General features: G+C 35.8%; 1 protein-coding gene across 2 annotated transcripts; it reads left to right on the top strand.

Moving 5' to 3' along the window:
* The first annotated feature begins 9,209 nt into the window (after positions 1–9,209).
* Positions 9,210–12,658, top strand: LOC105839072 (mRNA-decapping enzyme 1A). 2 transcript variants are annotated; one of them, XM_028191057.2, is made up of 5 exons: positions 9,210–9,640; positions 9,814–10,267; positions 10,462–10,635; positions 10,729–10,917; positions 11,829–12,658. In XM_028191057.2, the coding sequence occupies exons 1-5, from the start codon at positions 9,426–9,428 to the stop codon at positions 12,060–12,062; spliced, it is 1,266 nt and encodes a 421-aa protein (XP_028046858.1). In that variant the 5' UTR covers positions 9,210–9,425; the 3' UTR covers positions 12,063–12,658. The 2 variants fall into 2 exon arrangements, with proteins under 2 accessions (XP_028046858.1, XP_012540552.1); XM_012685098.3 differs by having other exon boundaries at positions 9,211–9,640; positions 10,462–10,917.
* Positions 12,659–13,803: the final 1,145 nt, after the last annotated feature.

The following is a 13,803-nucleotide window of genomic DNA, read 5'->3' as shown; positions in this document are numbered from 1 at the left end:
ACACATAATCTCAGAAGAGGGAATCTCCCCTGATCCCGCCAAATTACAGGCGATAAAAGATTTCCCGGCACCTCAGAAGGTGAAAGACGTGCAATCTTTCATAGGCCTCGCCGGATATTACCGAAAGTTCATCAACGAATTTTCGAGGATAGCTAAGCCGCTAACTAAGCTGACAAAAAAGTCAGAAAAATTCGTATGGTCCACAGAGCAACAGATTGCTTTCGACATACTAAAAGAGAAGCTAATGACCGCACCGGTACTTCAGTATCCGGATTTCTCAAAAGAATTCAACGTAACAACGGATGCCTCCGATTACGCAGTGGGAGCCGTACTATCGCAAGGACCGATAGGCAAAGACCGCCCCATAGCATATGCGAGTCGAGTGCTAAACCGTGCAGAACAAAACTATAGCACAACAGAAAAAGAATTACTGGCTATAGTATGGGCCGTCAAGCATTTCAGACCGTACATATACGGCACCAAGTTTAAAATTATCACTGACCACAAGCCCCTTGTATGGCTATTCAGTGTAAACGACCCTGGATCGAGATTAATCCGGTGGCGTTTAAAATTGGAAGAATACGATTACGAAATCGTACATAAGGCCGGACGCGCGAACGCAAACGCCGATGCGTTGAGCCGCAACGTGAAACCAGAGGTTTACATTACGGAGACGGCTGATAAAATGCTCGCGTTAAAAGAAGACGGAGAGCACAATCAAATACACATGAGCAACGAAGAAAACAAAAATAATGAGACCGTGCAAAGCTACACGGAAGAAGAAAAGCGAAAAATATTATACGAATACCATGATGCACCCACCGGAGGGCATCAAGGGGTCGAAAGAACCCTAAAAAGGATACGATTAAAATATAACTGGCCCGGAATAACGGCAGACGTAGAAAAACATATTAAAAAATGCGAACTCTGCCAGAAAAACAAACTATCTAAAAGAAATAAGATACCGTTAGTAATTACGGATACCCCCAGCCGACCATTCGAAAAATGCGCTCTGGACATCGTGGGACCACTGACAGAGACAGCAAATGGAAATAAGTACCTGCTAACGTTCCAAGATCACCTGACAAAATTCAGCAAGGCGATGCCGATTCCAAATCAAGAGGCAAACACGGTAAGCAAGGAGTTTGTCACAAAGATTGTCCTAGAATACGGTACACCTGAATGTATCTTGACAGATCAAGGGACAAACTTTACAAGCGAAATCTTCAAAAACGCGTGTAAGCTACTGAAGATAGACAAAATCCAAACCACTGCTTACCACCCTGAGAGCAACGGCACCCTTGAGAGATCGCACCGAACATTAGCGGAATATCTGCGACATTTTATAAATAAAGAGCAGACGGACTGGGACGAATGGATCCCGTATGCAATGCATACGTATAATACTACCCCCCACACGGCGACTGGATTCACTCCGTTTGAACTAGTTTTCGGAAGACAAGCCGAACTACCGACAGCCCTAAGCAGACCCCCGAATCCTACGTATAACTACGAGGATTACGCACAGGAACTGCGAGAAAAAATAAGGGCAACGAACCAGATCGCGAGGGAAAAAGTTAAAAAAGAAAAACAAAAGGCCAAGAATTATTATGATAAAACTACTAAAGAAATAAAATACAAGATAGGAGATAAAGTACTCCTGTATGATGAAGCTCTCCGCCGCGGGAGATCTAAAAAACTAGACGCGAAATGGACGGGACCCTACGCAATCACTGAAAAACACTCAGACGCAAATTATACAATAAAAAAGGGCAGGACGTCGACACGCGTACACGCAAATAGATTGAAACCGTTCATAGAAGCATAAGAATGAAAGAAAATAAAAATAAGTAAGGAAAGACTCACCAGTACGCCAAGAAAGGGCCCAAATAAGAACACTATTCACTAATTAAAACTACACTAAACACTATAAAAGTATATATGGAAAAAGTGCTAGTCGACTTTCTCAATATCCGGTTCCCCTCCTTCCTGGGGCAAGGCACCGTCCAAACTAATAACCAATCCAAAAATCTCTTCGTGACCCCACTCAAGGTCACTGATAAAATCGGCTAGAGAAGCCGAAGCGTCCACCTCGGACAATTGCTCAGGCAAAGAAGACGCCTCCTCATCCGAAGATCGTGGCACCAAAACTACAGTCTCAGCACTATGAATAGAGTCTGAATCAGACTCAGCATCCGCGGGAAGCACCGTCGACAAATCCATAGCTGTCAAAACAGCAAAATCGTCGTCAACTACAAAAAACTCATCGAAGAAATCATCTTCGTCATCACTCTCAATGTCACTAACGAGAGGAGAAAAAAATACGTCCGGATTCTCCTCTTCACCGTCACGAACGGTAGACGCGTCAGACAAAGGCTTTCGGAAACACATGACGCGAAACACAACGTAAAGACCGTAAAGACGACAGAACTGACGGACGCGGACTGAAAAAAGTCGCATCAACGGCGATAGAATTAAATGTGATAATGAAATAAAAACCCGCATAAAATTACACTATCGTTGCAGGGGACTCCTCACGTGGAGCTGCACGAGAGTAGCGGAAACAAAAAACGCCATACCATGCAAAATTGAAAAATTTGCACACGAGCCAGGAATGTACTTTGAAAAGATCGGAAAACTACAATTAATAGAATCTACGTGGAAAATAGTGATCAAGACTGACGTTATTAGCATCAGCCATCGATGGCACGCACTACAAGAGTACATCCAACGAGCGGAAGAATATTGCAAGAAAACAACAGGAAGCACCAACAGGATGTGCCAAAACACACTAACAATACTACGTAAAGAAAACGCAAAAGGCATGGCGACGATGATACGGCTAATGTCCATGTATGAACACCCTAGAAGCAAACGAGGATTAATAAACGCCATTGGCACTATAGGAAAAACCTTGTTCGGGACCATGGACTCCGAAGACGCAAGCAGAATAGAAGAGCAGATGAAAATGCTGCAAAACAATCAAAGGATAAATAACCACGTCATAAAAAATCAATTAAAGATAATAAACGGCACAATAGGGCACTTGAAATCCCTCGAGCAAACACTAAATTACAACGAAAATCTGCTGGCCAAAATTGCAAACCAAATCCGCCAAAAGCAAGCTGACACCCTACTACGGGAAGAAATCAATGAATACCTAACACTCATCAATGCAATAATAATGGATCTAACCAACGACATGGAGGACATCATCGAATACCTCACACACACACGGGATGCAACCATTATGACGCACCTACTGCCTGTCGATCAAATAATCCAGGAATTGGATGAAGCCACTCTACAGCTGGCAAAAGAAAAGCATTTTCCCTTCAAGGTGGAACTTGGAAACTGGCGAACCATCGTAAAATATGTAAAAACAAGCGCATATTTCAACAGCCCCTTCGTATATACGATCCTGAAATTTCCAATGATTACTCAACCAGAGTACGATATCGTCAACGTGATACCACTGCCTGTACACGAGCATGGCAACGTATTCACAATAGCGAAAATTACACACCCAACGTTGGGAATTGACAAAGCTAATCGCCACTACCTCGTATTGAAAGAACACGAACTAAGCACATGTGTACAGGAACGTGAAACCTACACGTGCGACCAAGGTCAGCCTATCTACCATGTGCAAGAAAATGCACCTTGCGAAGTGCAAACTTACATAGAAATAACTGATAAAAAATGCGAAACCCGACACCTTGTAACAAATGAAACTATCTGGATAGCTCTAACAGAGCCAAGGGCTTGGATATTTTCGACGGCAAAAGAGCAGGAGATAACACTAACCTGCACGGATCAACAAGAAGAAAAGCATACCCTCAATCGATCGGGCAAAATAACAGTGAATGCTGGATGTTCCCTGACCTCAAGATTCGTCATATTACGAGCACCAGAACAAGAGATAACACACCAGATCGTAGCCCACGTGCCCGGCTACAATCTCTCGCGACTCCGCGAAGAAGATAAAAGAAGACTAAAACCAGTGTCGGTACCGCAGTTACAAAAAGTTATAAAAGACTCTAACGAACTAACGGCACTCAGCCAAAGTTTGGACGAAATAACGTCTCAAACGAACAATACTAACTTTATAGAGACAATTGCATATCCAATGGGATCAGCAACACTAATAAGCATAGTAATCATTAGTATTGTAATTATTATTGTAATAGTTAATAAGCGTAGAAAAACTAAATTCATAAGCAATCCGATATACGAAGGCCCGATACAGCCTTAAGCTAACAGCGAAAATTCAGTCCCCTCATTTTCTTTTTATCAGGGGGGAGGGATGTTATGAGTGACACACTCATAACGATAAGGTGTCAGTAACACGATGACGTAAGTCGGTCAGCTGCAGTCAGCATCGAGCGCATCGCGCGAGGTTTCGCGCAATCCGCTCGACAATTAGCGCAATGCTCCTTAGACAGCACTTGCTGTCTAAGCAATAATTTGGAATACTGACCGATTTACGCCCTCACGCAATCCTCCCCTTCTTTCGATCCAACTACCGAATTATCGGATATATAAACCGGCGAAAGAAGGTGAGGATCGGGTCAATCCGAAGTAGACAAACTAAGACTACACACGACACTCTGCTTTGCGGGGTCGTGTATCGCCGAGATAACTTATACTAAATATACAACCACGACACTCTGCCTTGCGGGGTCGTGGACAACAAGTTCCTAGACGCGACACTCTGCCTTGCGGGGTCGCGATCTAACTATTGTAACTGAATACAAGAATAAAAGTGTTCAAGACAAATAACGGTGTATGTGACAAAATACCTTCCTCGCGAGATCTCTGGCAGCGATCCCAAAATCGTACTCACAACGAGGGGTACAACAATTGCGTCAGTTTATAATATATTGGTATTATATGTATAAGACAATAACAAGTACCCATATCGATAAGTCAAATTGGCGTAGCAGATAGAGTACAATGTTCGTCATCCTAAGGTTCCGGGTTCAAACCTACCAGCGGCAAGTAAGAATAAAATAAAATAATTTAATTTAAATTTAATTAATCAATAAAAATTTGTCCTAAATTTAGTATGTTACTGTTGATAAAAATAATTAAAAAAAAAATGAATTTTTATTTTATTTTTTTATCTTTAGTTGCAGTTTAAAAATATCCGATTTAAGAAATCTTTTAGATATACGATTTAAGAAATTTTTTAGATATCTGATTTAAGAAATTTTTTAGATATCCGATTTAAGAAATCTTTTAGATATCAGTTTTATGATATCTTTCTGTTCTCAAAAAACGGCGCATTGGTTAACATTCTGACATCATTATGTTATCTTTTAGAAGTCTCTTTATGTTATCATTTTCAGAAACAAGATATCTTTTAGAGATCATTTTGACAACGTATTGTTCACTGGGTACAATTTTTGTTGAATAACTGTAACGCCAAAACGATGTATAACAGCTATATCACTTGCGTATAACAAATATTACGTAACAGCCCAGAGAACATTATGACGTCTTAAAGACGTCTAAAAGACGTCTTATATTTCTATAAGACGTCTTATAAAACTATCAGAAAGACGTCTTTTAGACGTCTTTAAGACGTCTTATGACCCGATTTAAGACGTTTTTAAGACGTCTACAAGACGTCTAATTTTTTTTATTTATGACGTTTTTGAGACGTCTTATATAATAAATTATTTTAAACATCCCTGGCGAAAAAATTTCTACAAAATTCTAAAAAACTACAAAAATTTACAAAAGTGTTCCAATTCTGGCATTTTTTTGTAGTTTTTACAGAAAAACTAAATTTGAAACACACTTTTGTAAATTTTTGTAGTTTTTTAGAATTTTGTAGAAAATTTTTCCACCAAGGATTCCAAAAGCTAGGTTTATTATTTTTTATTTTTTATTATTTTAAACAAAATACTTTATATTTATATTTCATTATTTTTATTTTATTATTAAGATAAGTTTTTTTATAAATAAAAAATTTTATATTATATATTTCAATTTTATTTCATGTTTTCGTGATTGGAAATTACAGAATTTTACAGAGATACTGGATTCAGTCACATATTTTACAGCAACTTAAGCGCAACACTATTATCGTCCGGTTTATTAATTGTCAAAAACTGTTGTCAGAAATGTTGTCAGAAAGGTTAATTATTTCCAATAACAGCCTACACACGCGATACGTACGAGAGTTAAAAAGTTGTGTTGTATTAACGTATCCACACTCGGCTGCGTTACACAGCAAACCGGGACAAAACGTCCTAACACACACGCGATACGTGCAAGAGTTCAAAAATTGATACGGGATAAGCACGTCGATCGACTTGATCGCATCACACGGCAGATTTGGTTATGTGCGTCATTCGACGTCTTAAAAACGTCTTTCTCAGACGTCGTAAAGACGTCTAAATGGCGTCTCAAAGAATATGTCTTAAAAAGACGTATTTTAGACGTCTTAAGAGAGACGTCTAAAATAAGACGATTTTAAGACGTCATAAAGACGTCTTTTGGTAAAGTCTCAAAGACGTCTCTTTTAAGACGTCTTAAAGATGTCTTTTAGACATGCGTGTTGTTTGGGAGGTTATTTCCATGTCATATAGCACCTACATATCACAAGAATAACAATGTTAAATTACTTGTAACTTCCATGTTATATTGCCGCTATAAAATGTGTTCACTGGGATCTGTTGAATATGCTGGGGTGCTTTGGGAAATTATGCTCAGATAATTGTAGGTTATAACCTAAATAATATATATATATATATATATATATATATATATATATATATATATATTATTATAGTTTACGTTACTATATTATATCTTATGTGCATACCAGAGTTATCTGGGCGTAATTCCTGAGAAAACCACGTTGTCCATGAGTTCGTGTTCGCACGTTCACACCCTACACTTTACGTGTCTGCGTCACACGGCAGACGAAAATGCGTAACGTTACAGATCACAGATAGTGTTGACGTGATTCACTTTCGATATTACGCGGATATTTTGGAAATATGTGATAGATATACATGAGATATACAGGATATTTGACGGACGTTTTCAGTATATTAGATATAATCTCAGTACATTCAGTAGGAATTGCGAAGTTCAGTCGCTATATTCTAAGTTAATCTTGAGGATATACCAAAATGACCTACTGAGACGTTATATGAATGTTTTACGTATATTCGGTACGATCACAGTACATTCCGTATGAGAGTAGAATATTCGCACGATATCTGGTGCTGTCTAGGAATGTGTTCCAAATAGTTTTTTATTTTTGGTACGTTTCTCCTTTCATCTCGTGTTGTTACTGAACAAGATATTTTGTAATTCTTTATCGTCGTTATTACTGTTATTAGACGATAAACTATACTAGAAAAATCAAACATGTTTTCGAGTAAAATATTCTTCAATAACTTTTCCATAATAATAATAACACAGGCACACAAAAAAAAGTGGTTGGTCCGGCGGACTAGACTAGTCAATCCTTATGTATTTCGACCCGCTGAATCCGAATCTAAGGTCAGAATTGCAAAGTTAGCTCGCATTTTCTAACCACAAAAAAAATTTTTTTTTAAATATTGGTCCGGTGGGCCAGACTAGTCAATCCTTATGTATTTTAACCCGCTAAATCCGAATCCAAGGTCAGAATTGCAAAGTTAGCTCGAATTTCCTAACCTAAAAAAAATTTTTTTTGAAGTTAGGAAAAAATGAGCTAAATCAGCAATTATGACTTTAGATTTGGATTCAGCGGGTCAAAATACATAAGGATAGACTAGTCTGGTCCGCCGGACCAACATTTAAAAAAAATTTTTTTTTGAGGTCAGGAAAAAATAAGCCATTTCAGCAATTCTGACCTTGGATTTGGATTCAGCGGGTTAAAATACATAAGAATAAACTAGTCTGATTTGCCGGACCAACATTAAAAAAAAAAATTTTTTTTTAAGGTTAGGAAATGCGAGCTAACTTTGCAATTCTGACGTTAGATTCGGATTCAGCGGGTCGAAATACATAAGGATTGACTAGTCTGGCCCACCGGACCAATATTTAAAAAAAATTTTTTTTTGAGGTTAGAAAATGCGAGCTAACTTTGCAATTCTGACTTTAGATTCGGATTCAGCGGGTTGAAATACATCAGGATTGACTAGTCTAGTCCGCCGGATCAACCACTTTTTTTTGTGTGACTGTGTAATTAATGTTGATTAAATTTGTATATTCTTTTTATTGACTTTCGTTTCTTGTTCAACAATACGAAAAGAAAGAGCCTGTAAATACATTATATTAAATAATTATTTATACATTTAGTAATTTTTTATATTGATTAGTTAATTTACGAAAAGTAATAATTTATAAATTTGTATTAAGAAAATATTTTATTTCAAGTAATTTGTTAAATTTTATGTCACAACCACACATAACAATAAAAGATATTAAGAGAATTTTAATGTTCCTCTTATTTCTTGCTTTTTATTTATTAATAATGTTATTTTACATTTACTCTATTTTACATTTAAGTGTTATTAAACAAAGGAAAAGGATTACCTTGAATTTGCTAAATTCCAACAATCGTAGGTATAAGTTAATTATATAAAACACGTGCGTATGTTATCACTTGTTAAGATATTTTGTTGTCATTTGCACTAAATGCACCTATTCGATCGATCTCCAACTACTCTTCTGGGAGAAAACGAACATAGCGTTGGGAATTCTTAATACTACCAGCTTAACCTTTTTTTCCAACACCAGCTAAAGCTATTTTCGAACGCAGCCAAGGTGTGCTCATACTCAAGACGAATTTTGGTACGGTTCTGCGCAGATTCCAGATACGGCCATTTTAAAGAAAGAGAAAAAGAGAGAAGAGATCCTTTCTCTCTTTCATTATTTCTGTTCCTATTGCCTGTTGTCTGGCATTGTGTTTAGGCCCTATTATGAAAAAGTTAGTCTCTTTATTTTTATCCCAACTATCACCTTCAATTATTTTCATCTCTAATAATTTGTAATTATTTAGAATAAGGCCTTTTTCCGAATTATTGAGAATTGGAGTTTGAATACTCTGGTCTGGATGATATTGAGGTACTATTATGATATAACAAATTGAAAATACCGCGGCAAGATGGCGGTATCTGGAAGCAACTTTTCATTGGCTGTTAAAAAGCATATGCGTATGAGCACACCTATATCCTTCCATCATGGTCAGTATACTGTGCCTATGTCTATGGTTGGTCGCTTGGTAGAATTGTTCGCGCGTCAACGAGAGTAGTATGGCGTTTTATTGTAAGAGCAGCTGCTTGAGTTATTTGAAAATACGACTTTCTTCCGTTGTTTAACAATCAACCGGTGGAGGAAAAAGAGAGAAAGCATCACGCTGATATTAAGCTGTTTGTAATTGTCAAATTTGACGTTTTGCCATTTCAATCGTCTTCATGAACATGACGGATCGAACTGAGCTGAGAATGAATGTGGCCGCTTTAAAACGAGTTGATCCGTATGTAAAGGATATTTTGGAGACGGCAACTCACGTCGCTCTATATACATTTAACGCAGACGAAAATGAATGGGAAAAAACCGACATCGAGGGCGCTCTGTTCTTATACTCGAGAAACGGCGAGCCATATAACAGTATTCTCATAATGAACAGGTATATATCGAGATGTATACAAATATACCTACTATCTAGAAAAGTATAAAATGCATTATTTTACATCGCCAGTGATTTACTTGAGAGATTCGTAAATTATTGTAATCTAAATTTAAAACTGTATCTATTAATCCATATTACTAAATCATAAAATCATAAAATATTTGTTGCAGATTAAATACAAACAATCTAGTAGAACCAGTTGCTCCAGGTTTAGATTTACAACTGCAGGAACCATTTCTGTTATATAGAAATTCCAGATGTAACATTTATGGCATTTGGTTTTATGAAAAAGAAGAGTGTGTACGGATTGCAAATATGTTGAATAAACTTCTCAAGGAGTGTGAAGAGAATCGTAGAATCAGTAATAAACCGCTACTTAAGGCTAAAAAAACTTCGGGACTTAACATAAACAATGTAGATATATTCAGTATGCTCAGTAAAGCACAAGAGGACTTTAATACAAGCAGAGGTAGCGGTGGTGGAGGGAATAGCCATAATATAGTTACAGGATCAAAATCTCCATTGGTTACACCCATGACCGACAATATTTCTGGACCTTTGACTGCTCCCTTAGGTCCTGATGTCACTTCGCAAAGTGTAATGGATTTTTTTGCTAAAGCTAAGGTTAGCCTCATTCTATCCGCACTTTACATATTATCTCTTTTATTTGACTTGTTATATTATGTCTCTTCTTTTTAGAGATAATCTATGGCACACGATATGATTTTTCATGCTAAATTGTATTGCAGCAATCTTAGCATGAATAATCACGATGAATAATCGTGTAACATAGCCTTATGTCATTTTGTGTCAATCAGGTAAATACTGGACATTTCAAAGCAGGCGACCAACCTACTCCAGGAAGTACGGTTGTGGTCGAAAGTAAACCTTTACTTGCACGTTTAATGTCACATCCAGCAGCGCACACTTTAGAACATATTGAGAAACAGCAGAGATCTGTAACACCGCAACCATCGCATCAGGCCCAACCGGTAACAATTCCATCCACGAACAAGTCTAAAAGACGAAACAAAGCGACTCTGCAACAAGAATTGATAATATCTACGACAGCGCCAATTTCTCAGGATGTGCCACTACCTATTACTCAGAACGTGATCAACAATGATTCAAATGGATCAACTGGATTTCTAAGGATACAATCACCAACCAATGTAACATCTTCTACCTTAAGGAATCATCAAACTTCAAGCATTACCAATACCAACAATGCTAATCCACTTGCACCATTACTTGCTCTTGCTTCTGGAAGCACAGTAAGGAAATTCAAATAAGTTTATTTCTCACATTTCTATTATATAGGGGTTGTATCTAGTTAGGGGAAAAAACTGACTTTTGGGAATTAAAAAAAGTATTGGACTTTTGTGTACACTTTTGTTTTTATTTGACATCAATTATTAGTGATTATTAGTGATCTTGTTCTAATTTTTTCATATAAAAATATTGAAAAATAGTAAAACTAACCACTGTTTGAAAAATTTTTTTAATGCTAGATGGTATCTGTAATAACTTAGAACAATCTTACCTAAAATTGAAAATTAAAACATATTCTATTAGTATATATTATTCCCTTGTGCTTGAATAAAAAAATTTTAAAATATTTCTTTTTTATAAAATAATGAGTTTAACAATAAAACATTTTTTGATGTGCACATTTCTCGTTTATTAAAAATTTTTTGTTAAAATTTTTTTTGTTCAAGGACTAATTAATAGTATGTAAAATTTTTAATCAACCAGTGTAGTGGTTCTTGAGACACTCGAGATATCACAGACGTGCTTTTAAAAAAAATTTGATTTTGAGAAAAACGCATTTAAAGTTTGTAGTTATCTCCAAAACTTTAATTTGTGATTGTCAATGACACATTGCAGAAATATGCAGTTATCTGTTATGCTTCTTTTCGCATGTGCATCTTAAATGTTATAATTTTGTTAATTTTACTCTCATTTGTGTGAAATTTTGAATATTTTCAATATTATGTACTTTGAAAAATTGCAAAGATCCAAAAATCAATTTTTTTTTTACAATTAAATATGACCCCTTAATACACTTTGACTGCCATATTGGATATATCAAGGAGTCGATTAGAAAATCCATGACACAGCAAAATGTTAAGCAAAATTGTTTGTTATATATTAAAAAATTCTTGTTCTTTCTGTTTGATTTTAGTCATCGGACGATATTATCCCGCCTACGTTGTCGGGAAGAGGATCGGCACCGGCATTAATACCACCTGTAATGTTTGCCGCTCCCAGCCCACCTGAGTCCTTAAACAGACCGTTAGAACCATTAACGAGGAATCAGCTTTTACAAGCGTTCAGTTATTTGTTGAAAAGCGATCCGGATTTTATTAACAAACTTCACGAGGCCTACGTCAAATCATTTGGAGAGATACTTTCTTAAACTCGTCACTCTACATTGTATTGATTATGAAAAATCCAACTTATGGGTTATAACTGATAAAAGAATTAAGCTAAATCTCAATATTCTTTCATTACGTGCATGTACATACATAAACGAGATGTAATGCTCGATATTTAATTGAGAAGATAAAGAACCATTTCTTTGAAGAAAAAGAAAAAATTCTTTTTTGGCCGAAGATTAGAAAACATACGAGAATAGAAAGCGATACGATATAATACCCTGAACAGTATTTTTATAAAGCAATGCATTTTCTTTCGGATAAAGTAAAGAGGACGAACGAGCAGTGAATGAAGGAACTTGATAACCAGAATAGTATGAATGAGAAATTTGTAGACATATTGAATGGTATACAAGGGAATTGAAATGGTTTTTAAACTGTGATGCCAAAACACTTATATTATACACGTTTTATGATTGAAATTTCAATACAGCACGAAATCGTTTTTTGAGCTGGCCAAGCTGAATACATATTTTATAAAGTAATGACGTATCCTTCCTATATACCGGGTATGTGTATGTTATTGATGAAAAGGAACAAATAAATACAGACAAGATACAATGAAAAGAGACTTAACATACATTTCTACTTTGACTTTTTCTTTTCATTTCTTACACATTACATGTATAAAACAAAGTCTAGACAGACCTATATGTATTTATTTAGTTATTATATCAAACTATCACAATATAGTATGAGATACGCTTAAAAATATGTATAAAAGACAAAGTACAATTTCACAAGTTCAATGGCTGTGACTCAAGTCATAACAGATGACTTGAACAAAAAGTTATGTCAATCACAAATTTATTTTCTATTAGAATAATTCTTATATATTATTCGCAAAATATAATCTTTCCTTACTTTATTGGCGCAAGTAAATTAAAGTTATACTAATATTTTTAGGAAATAGAGTTCAATGATCGTTTAAGGATGTTCTCACATCATTGTAATTCGAAAATATCAAGTTAAATTTAGTGTTCAAGATAAAAAACATCTATATCAGCTATATATCTATATTTATAATCCTATAGTAATACAGAAAAATGAATCATATATTTTGTGTCATCATTAATGTCACGTTTAAAGGAACGAAAAATCTTGATCCATTCTCACTCTTTTGATCTCGTGACGTTGCTGCGCGCGTTGCGTTGACGCGCGTTGCATTGACGCGCGTTGCATTGACGCGCGTTGCGTCGATGCTTTTGAGAAAATGCAACAAGTAATACATTATCGTAATGATATATAATTTACAATAGTTGCTTTCTTCGTAGAATTCACAGCCAAGTGGAGCTTCTTCGACGGCCCGCTAGCTTTTTAGACAATCACTTATACTTGGTATATGACTCTGATCTCGTCAATTTGTATACTGTCCATTTTTCATATGAATACTTCTCGTATTGTAAAAAATTAACGTTATTGAAACAAAGTTAAATCGAAATAATTTTTTAGTCTTACTTTTTGTCAAAAAGAAATCTTATCTGGTCTGTATAAGCAGAGATCGGCATCATTGATATTTTCAGTAACATTTTTAGCTTTAATTAATGATTACTTGATTAATCAGTAATCAAAGACAAAAATTATTTGATTATTTGATTAATCAGTAATCAGAGACGAAAATTATTTGATTATTTGGTTAATTGATAATTAAAGACAAAAATTATTTGATTACTCGATTAATCAGTGATCAAATTTTTGATTACTTGATTAATCAGAGATGAA

Source organism: Monomorium pharaonis, chromosome 2 (genome assembly GCF_013373865.1).
Source record: "Monomorium pharaonis isolate MP-MQ-018 chromosome 2, ASM1337386v2, whole genome shotgun sequence".
In the NCBI taxonomy this organism is placed as follows: domain Eukaryota; kingdom Metazoa; phylum Arthropoda; class Insecta; order Hymenoptera; family Formicidae; genus Monomorium; species Monomorium pharaonis.
Note: the sequence above shows the minus strand (reverse complement) of the source record. Positions and strands in the feature narration are given on the sequence as shown.

What these genes read in the sequence shown, in the direction of transcription:
- LOC105839072 (XM_012685098.3), top strand. Translation starts at nt 9,426, where the DNA reads ATGAACATGACGGATCGAACTGAGCTGAGAATGAATGTGGCCGCTTTA. An exon ending in ATTTTTTTGCTAAAGCTAAG is followed by an intron (nt 10,268 to 10,461) that starts GTTAGCCTCATT and finishes TGTGTCAATCAG; the next exon opens with GTAAATACTGGACATTTCAA. An exon ending in CTCTTGCTTCTGGAAGCACA is followed by an intron (nt 10,918 to 11,828) that starts GTAAGGAAATTC and finishes GTTTGATTTTAG; the next exon opens with TCATCGGACGATATTATCCC.